The sequence below is a fragment of the Athene cunicularia genome (assembly GCF_003259725.1).
Source record: "Athene cunicularia isolate RWA chromosome 4 unlocalized genomic scaffold, athCun1 chr4_part2, whole genome shotgun sequence".
Classification (NCBI taxonomy): Eukaryota; Metazoa; Chordata; class Aves; order Strigiformes; family Strigidae; genus Athene; species Athene cunicularia.
In genome coordinates this window covers 4,304,217-4,313,096 of record NW_020799099.1, presented here as the reverse complement: position 1 = coordinate 4,313,096, position 8,880 = coordinate 4,304,217, and the positions used below count along the sequence as shown (strand labels likewise).

At 43.4% G+C, this 8,880-nt stretch overlaps 1 protein-coding gene across 4 annotated transcripts in view; it reads right to left on the bottom strand.

Moving 5' to 3' along the window:
* NDNF (neuron derived neurotrophic factor) overlaps positions 1-1,546 on the bottom strand; it is a 24,449-nt gene extending 22,903 nt beyond the window's left edge. The window contains exons 1-3 of one of the 4 annotated variants that reach the window (XM_026847624.1): positions 1,457-1,546; positions 1,173-1,333; positions 880-949 (exon numbers count right to left, since the gene is read on the bottom strand). Coding sequence is in view for 2 of the 4 variants with exons in the window: in XM_026847622.1 (XP_026703423.1) it covers positions 1,173-1,192 (20 nt within the window). In the remaining 2 variants the exon portion in view is untranslated. Of the gene's footprint in view, positions 1-389; positions 400-879; positions 950-1,172 lie in introns of those variants that run through there. The other 3 variants (XM_026847622.1, XM_026847623.1, XM_026847626.1) reach the window with 3 other exon arrangements.
* Between the last annotated feature and the right edge of the window lie 7,334 nt (positions 1,547-8,880).

Sequence of the window (8,880 nt, the reverse complement as noted above, 5' to 3'; positions counted from 1 at the left end):
CAGAGCCGCGGGGGGCAGCGCCGCGCCGCCCCGCTTTGTGCCGCGCTCGGCTCCGCCGCTGTGGCTGCGCGGCGAGAACCCGCTCAACATCCATCTTGGAAGTGGGATCCTGCCTGGAAGTGGGGCCGGGGGGACTCGGCGAGGGGACACACACACACGCACACGGGGGACGCTGTGAGAGAAGGAAGGGAGGGAGGGCAGCGCTCCCGCTTTTCTTTTTCGCGCAGCCGCTGCTTGAAGGGTTGCGGGAACGCTGCGGAGCATCCCAAGGGCGATGGACGCGGGAGAGAGGGCTGGAGGGGTGGTCAAGGATGCGTGAGAAACGGGATTTATTAAACCCTCCAGCAATTTAGCAAACGGGTCCCGAAGCTACATGTGCAACCTCTCACCTTCTCTCCCTCGTTACGTTTGGATCACAGGCACATTTCAGGTTGGGGGAGCGAGGGACATTTTTCTTACTATTGCCTGGGAGCTGCAACGAAAAGGCAGAAAGTATCCTTTGCCATTTAAAAACAAACACCCTCCTTTTTTTGTTGTTTCTTTTTTCGGCACATCAGTCATAAAAACGTCAAGTGCTACACAAGCATTAAACAACTTATTAGCAATAGCAGCTGATGGGTAATTTCCCTGAAGGTAAATCAGTCCTTCCCTACTTCTTCAACAGATTTGGGGAGCACAAACAAAACCAAACATCCCTTTTTGCAAGGCTGCTGAGCAAATCCGACAGCGAAGCCTCAGTGGAGGGATGCAAACTGTCATATTCTGTAGGCTGACAATCAGCTTCACTCTGTGAAGACACAACCCCCAAAAGAGCTCATGTCTTCAGGGACACGTAGCTGTCCAGAGCTCTGCTAATTGCCATTAGTTACTGCCACTTACCTCCCACTCTGGCAGCTCACGGAGTAGCCGGGTCACTCACTGCAAGCCAGCGAGCACTCTGCCCAAGGGTCTGCTCGAAAATATAAATTCACCAAAAGAAACCCAGGATTAAGAAAAAGAGCCCCATGGGACCCCCCCATCCAGTTATCCTTCTGTTTTCACATCCCTGTTTTTTACATACTTCACAACTATATCGTTTTCGCAGAGGTTCAAGGGTAGGAGTTTGGGGAAAGGAGGAAATACACGGAAGTTTAGAATTAATTTATGCATGTTTAAGGAAAACCTAAAAATACCTGGTATTCGCACACAGCATCCCAACTTCTTCCTTTCTAGAAGATCGTTTGCCTCCAACTGCAACACCTCAATAAAAAAAAAAAATCTCGGCAAACTACACGTGCTCCTCTTCTGCTGCAGAAGATGCAGAGATTCAATCATCCAAAATGGGAGAATCTGGCTAAATAAGAAAGCCAAAATTAGTAAAGAAAACGCAGTGTATTCTGCCTAGTTTTTCCCCAAACCCTTGGGGCATGCAGGAGCCAGGAGAGAGGGATGTGCTCAGGTGAAGGCAGGCAGCTACCTTCGGGTACGATTCGTGGCACAACAGTACTCTGTAGAGCCTGCAAAAATGGCTGGCTCCGGTTTGAGGTCATTAGAGGTAAAATATTGCTACCCAGCCAAAGAGCTCTTGAGACTGTGTGCTTCACACACAGGCAAACCGATTATTTTTAACCCGAGGACAGTTTTAGTGCTATTGTTCTTAGAGGGTATTACTGTTTGTGATTCCAGGGGAAGCAGGATGACATCCCTGGGATATTATTTACTGAGGTATGTGAATACCAACTCCTCTGCGTATAGATAACTCTTCTTTTTGGATGCTTGCAGTTCTACCTCTATCGCAACTGTAAATCTCTATCGTGATTTAAAGCGTAGCACAGAGCAACTCCCAGCCAGAGGAACAGTTAAAACACTTCCAAAACAAGATTCACAGTTCTCAAAATTTACAAGGTACAAAAAGTATTAAACACAGATATGGGAGGCGAATTCAGGATTCAGATGTTGAAAATTACTTGAATGTCTGGAAGCCAGTTAAATAGAAACCAAACAAAGCAAGCCCGAAAAATGGAAAAATCTTGCGGGTAGGTAATTCCTTTAAAATCCATTTAACCGTCCCAGCTACTATCACAGCATGTAGGAAATTGGTATTGGAATGCTACCCTCTGAATCCAGAAATGAGTCATGTTTGTACAGTCTTCACAGGAACAGGTCCCAGGCATGGCAGCGTACACCACCCAGTGCGAGAAGTCGTTGACTGTAAAATGCTGTTCTTTATGCCAGTGCGGCAAGACTGAGAAACCAAAGGGGCAGGTGATCAGCAAACCTCTAAATGACTTGGCTCTGAGCGCTCACCTTATTCTTCCACCCTCTCAAAGGCTTCCCAAGAACTGACTTTTACCAGCAAAAATGGGTGCAAGAATTAATTTCAAGAGCTGCTAAATACTGATGTGAAACAAATTATTCGTTTGCATGCAGTCACAATCTTCGTCTGTAGCTGTGGATCATTTATGCAGGGGCTGAAACTGTTTTGACTTAAGTGAGCAAATTAATATCCAAATTTGGAACATCTGTAATTGGTTCACAAAGGCGACTGTAAACTGGGTAACAATTGCGCTCTTCACAGTCTCACCACGCTGGGAGACCCTGTTAGAATGGATGGATAGGTGCTACCAGAAAACAAGATGCATGTTATGTATTATGGAGAAAAAGAGGAGGAAATGTTTAATAAGCTATCCAGTGAACAAATCTGAATAATAAATCTTTCCGAAACAAAAATGGAAATAGGCAATTGGATATTCTAGGAGGAGAGAAAGAGGGATAATTCATCATATAAATAATTCATTGCAAATTTTAGCACTCAGTGCTGCTGCGCGTTTGGTGCAGAGGACAGATGACACTGTGTGTGCTTGCATGTCTGTGTTTAATTGCATGTATATATTGTTTTTTTCACCCAGTTATGTGGTTTCCATTGTGATGCAGATCTGAAGATGCACTATCAGTAATCCATCATTTAACATTTGTTGTTAGGGAAAGGGTATCATTACTTATTAACCTCAGAAATGGAGATGCTAAACTGAATTTATCAATCAATTATGCCTCATAGGCCGTGATGGGTTTTAGTTATGCAGCATCACACAGTGCTCACTCTCTCAGAAGAGCAGTGGGCTGGGCAGCAAGGGCCTCGAGAGGCGTCTAGGAAGCGTCTGGCTTGGTAGCTGCTGCTGTCTTCCCCAGTGGAGCAATACGTGAATGCCCAGGTGGAGCCCGAGCAGCAACAGCGTGCAGGTAAGTGACAAACTGAAATCATTTGCTGTGAGCACAGAGGTGATGCTCCTACTCTCAGCAGAAATACTGATGTTGCTTACTGTGTTTTGCTTGCCTGAGGCTGAGCTACAGATTTCATCTGAGTCAGAAGAGGTCCAGTTTTTCTTCTGCCCATTAGGCAACAAGTGGGTGCTGCTTGAAGAGTGACCTGCGGGAGAGGTGATGGCCTTTCAGGGCTGGGCAAAGCACGAGCCTGTGAGGACATCTTTCTTTCCCCGGTGCACTGCTGCTTTGCCAAGTGCAGCCTGGGCAGGCAGGCAGGCAAGGAGCAGCACCCAGCACACTTCCACCAAAAAAACAGAGCCACTGCAACCTGCAGCACAGCAGATCAAGCATCCTGCACTCAGTCTGCCATCTCCCTTCTCACCTCAGTTATGGTTTCTTGTTCTAATAAGAGACATTTTCTTTACCCTATCTTGAGAAAAATCAAAAGCACGTGCAGCAGTTGGCGTGCAGCTTGCCATTTAACTCAATATTTCTCCTGTATCATTTAAAAGTGCTGGTGGGAGAAAGATAAAACAAGACACCTCAACAGCAGAGTGTGGTTAATACAATTTTGCGACACCCTGTTACATGCCCTCTAGGCTTTACCCAGCTGCAGTGTAAACTGACGCATTGCCACTGACCCCAAGAAATTACACATTTGGGTTGCCCTTAACTCATTACTCGCCCATTTTATCCAATTATGTTTTATTTCTTAAGCTAAACTTTAAAATCTCTTGGTGTTGACTGTTTTACACCTCCAGTGCATTCTTTTTAATCCTACTGTTTTATGAACTGATTAACAAGATTTTTTTGCTCCAGCAGCACAAAAATAAAACACAAGTCTAAACTATGGTCCAAGTAGCCAGCATTGGCATTTCCATACTGTCATTGGAAAACACCTGCTGTTAGACACTACTCTAGCACTTGTTTTATTTTGCCACATTTGATATAGTATTATAAAAGCAGATAAATGAAGAGTGATTTTGCTGTAAAATCCCAAATCTGCATGTGAAAAATAATGACAAGCAGAGCTCTCATGCTCCAAGCATTATTTCTTAATGATAACTCTATTCTCCTGAGAAAAGAAAAATGCTGCTATTTCACAGAATTTAAATAATCTAATCTACTTTCCAGATAAAATTGCTAACAAACCACTGATTTAATCTCAAGTGCCCAACAGACCCCTTAAACTCTGATGCAAGATATCTATTCCTCTAATTAAAACAAATGAATTTAATAAAGGAGAATGGGATGATAATTAGACATATTATTAAGTATGGGCTACTTTGATCTAGAACACATACCCTTTAATTCTTAAGTGACTAGGTGTTCCCACAGACACAGCCCAGACCTAAGTTCCTGTTATATTCCTGTCTTCAAAGAATAAATGTTTTAGACATGTCACTGCAAAGTGTTTATTCAAGTCACTATTTTCAACCACAGTATTACACACTCACACAGTGGAGCAACTCTTTCATTGGCAACAAGAATCAGCTGTTCAAAAATGGTACTTAAAACTTAACACTTAACTCTTCAAATTTCTTTTTCATTTAATACTTCACATGACCTAAACTTCAGCTATACATACACACATGTGGACAAATAATACATTCTGCTCCTCATAAAACCTCAGTGCAAAAGTAGTAATTGCAAGTTTTAGGGCCAATTTGAGGATGACTGAAGTACTTACTTGTGAAATACAAGAGCTTACATGGCAGAAAACTAGAACTAATTTGAAGAACTGATTTAGGGTTTATCTGACGACAGCTGGCTGAGAAGGATGTGCCTTCACGCAGGACGGACAAGGAGAGTCTGTAGTGTCCTAATTCCTTCCAGGCCACTGAAAAATCCACAGTATCAATTTCCTCCTCCTCTTCGTCTTCTTCTCCCTGACTCAGGGTGAAGACCAACCTTTGATATCCTCAGCTGCCATCTGAAGACCAAGACTTCTTCCCTTCTGGTTAACCAATGACAAGAGGAAAAAAAAAAAAAAAAAAAAGAATTACAAACTCTGCTCAGCAGAAACACCCAAATCACCCTCATGACTACATTTTTCCCTTTGGACTTTCCCAGAAGATCCCAAGCTGAGTGTTACATCAAGATGCTCAGAATTCTTAGCATTTTTGTACATCTACAGCACATAACGTTGCTGGGTGCAGTAGGCATGGTGCTCTCTTGATAGAATAACCATGAATAAACATTGACCAATGTCACTAAGTGTATTTAATCAGCAGACCCATGATTCCTAGGAAATGGGAAAATGCAATTTACTTAATAGACAGAAAATCCTGAGAAAGAAAGAACAAGAGGGAAATTTTTAGTCATTGATGAGATGATCCCTTTGCTGGGAGAATCTGAAATATATCAGAGCTAAGATTAGATTCTCCATAATTATGGACGAGGACCAATGAGGAAACAAACTCTTTATCCTCTGGGTAGCCCCAGGTTTTAATTTTGGTTAGATTAAGCATGGTGCAACATCTGGCTCCTGTAAAACTACAACTAGCTGCCACACAGCACTTAAAGTATACATCCAGCTATGTTAACTCATGTATTCTCCTTTTTTCTTATCCAAGTCTACCCAACAGCACCCAGCAATTAGCAGTGATGTTTTGTGTGCTGGCATTCACATATACAGAGCGGAGAAGAGCTCCAGGCAACAACAGAGTGGGATGGCGAGCTATAAAATGGTTCATCTAAAGGCATTATTGAAGGGAAGTTCATCCTACATGATTTAGAATAAAAGATTATCTGACAGTTTTTCATCTCATGAACCCAGAGATCCCATGGTACGAGGCAGTAGGCCGGCTTCATATTGTCTGAAACTCGAGGCCGAAAAATGAATGCGTTTTTCGGTTGGTTGGAGGAGCTTATTATAAATCCGATAGCCAGTGAGTCAAATTCAGCTTTACGTTACCCCCAGGACATCCCCGGTGCCATCAGGATGGCTACGTTGCATTACGGAGAACAGAGGTGGTCTGCAATGACTTAACTGTCTCATTAGAAGGTAAAATTAGTAAGATCCATTAATTTGTCTTTCCCCAAAGAACGTGGCTTATTACTACCTCACACTGCATGGAGCAGGGACCAAATCTCATCAGTGCTCATACCACCCATGTTGATGATAAGCATAATGCCCTCATAGCTAGAGTGTTTGTTTACATTGCTCTCTGATGTATTAGTGTAGTTGTTTGATTACAGGAATAACAAATGCGCTTCTAAAAACGTGTTTGTAAAAGCTTTTGAGGCACAAATCTGAGAGGTCATGTGCAAGCCAAACCTGCATGGTCCTGGTGGCAATGGCATGTAGCTGGACCTCTGAATTCACACATTACGTCTTTCAGAAAACTTCAAAGACTAAGACATACTTAATTCTGCTTTCTCTGACACACCCCAAAGTTTTATGAGCCACCAAACCTGCACAGTCCTGGTGGCAATGGCGTGGAGCTGGACCTCTGAATTCACACATTACGTCTTTCAGAAAACTTCACAGACTAAGACATGCTTAATTCTGCTTTGCCACACTCCAAAGTTTTATTAGCTGTCTTTTAAGTAACTAAGTTTAAGGTTTAATACTTTTCCTTCTCACACCCCAGTCATACTTTTATTTTCCCCTCTAAACTATTAAGAAAGCTTTCCGGCACTTTGATTTTATATGGGTTTAATAGCTAAGAGGTGTCATTATTACCATTAAATACGGGAAGCATGCTAAGGGACAGAAAGATTTGAGGGAATAAGTACTAAGTTCTGCAAAACAAACTGGCAAAAGAAAGTAAAAACATCAGTGAAAGCTTCGAGCACTTCTAGATGCAAGAACACGCTTCCTTTTCCAGCATCTTTAGCATCGAACGTTCCCTGTTAAAATCCAGCGCCTGGGAAGCCAGGCTTGCTCAATTCAGCCCTGTTACGTGGAAAAATCCAATAAAAACGAGGTTTATGTCCTATTTTCCCCGCTTCTGCAGCAACCCGCCGCAGCTCTATCCCTCAAACAAGAGCTCCATCTGGTGGGCTTTCCCAAAACGTCGAAGCATCCAGCCAGCCCTCCCAGGCCAAAATTCAGGTGCCCCAACAATACGTGGGAATTTCAGCCATGACTTACTTCAGGAGATTGATTTTGGTCCTCAGGGTCAAACCCAGAGTTGCAAATTCCTCCAACAAGAACTGACAGGATCGGCCGTCCAGCATCAGCCCCTTGCCACAGAACTGGCCTTGCTTTGGTCCACCCTGAGTGTGCGTTCAGAGGACAGCTAACTGAAAGCTCACCTTGTTTGGCTGGTCAGCTCTTGCAGAGGAAAGCTGTAACCAGACTTGTGTCAGAGAAAGCCTCTGACTTTCTGTGCTCTAAAAATAACCTATGGAGTTGTCTTAAAGACAGTTTCTGATGTCAAGCCTTACAACATCCCTGTGCAACCAGTATCACGGTCTTTACTGACAGAGAAAACAAGACGCAGGGAGTTGTCTTAAAGACAGTTTCTGATGTCAAGCTTTACAACATCCCTGTGCAACCAGTATCACAGTCTTTACTGACGGAGAAAACAAGACGCAGGGAGACTACAGGCTATGCAGTTTCCTGAAGAGGCACCTAACGCCTTTCGAAACATCCCTGGGGGTCTTATTTGGCCGTAGCTGCCTGTACTGAAGGGCATAAGCCTCCCATTGCCCAGTACCATATCTGCAGATGTTTTGGCTACCCAGTGGCATCTCAGATGGCACTAGGTGACTGTCTTTCACCTGGCTCACTTTGTTGTTTAGACTTGTGTCTGGCTGCACGGCAAACCAGTGTCAGGAGCCCTGATCCCTCAGCACCTCTTCCAGCTACCGCACCCAGCTGCATCGATGGGAATCAGCACAGCTGAAAAACAACAAAGTTCCCAAGTTTGCACTTTAGGATGTTACCGTAGTTTTTAATTCTCTCTTATTAAACACTGGATCCTGTTAAAGATACTTTGCTGAGTCTAAGTAGGACATCTGTTTCAAAGATCTAGAATTGTTTCCCATCTCAAGTGAATAAAGACCAATGCAGAAGATTACAAGTTAATTGTAATAAACTGCATTAGCTAGGAAAGCAGAATTTAAAAACACACAAGACGGAAACGATACAGAATACGATTATGCAAAGCTTAAAGACCAGCACCTTATATAACAGCAGAAATTTGCCTCTGACTAGAGAATACAGCATGTGGGAACGGATGTAACTTGTTTGCCTTCAGAAGCCCTCACTGTGTTGTCTGTGGTAGGAGCCTCCACAAATTGGCTAGTAGGATTCGTATGGCCATGTGAACGGCTTGCACATAGCCTCAGATGTGTGTGTGAAGTCAACAGGCCTGACTAGTCTGTCTGTTTTTTCATAGCATTCAAATTTTGCAAGGAGCAAAAGGCACAACAGAGACGCTCTCTGTTTACAATTTTCTTGTAGCTAAGCACATCAGAGCTATTCAAAAGAAGTTATTTGTGACTCTTGATAAGCTCAAGGACTGCTTGTTAGAAGATGGGCAATTAACAGTAAAATGCAAGAAGAGAACTGAATGTCTGTGTGTGGTCCTCAGGAGAGCCCATGGGAGAGCTTGCCTCGAGACATTAAGAAATCTGTGCAGATGAGCTTACTACCGAAGCTGTAAGGGCCAAGGAGGAATTGAT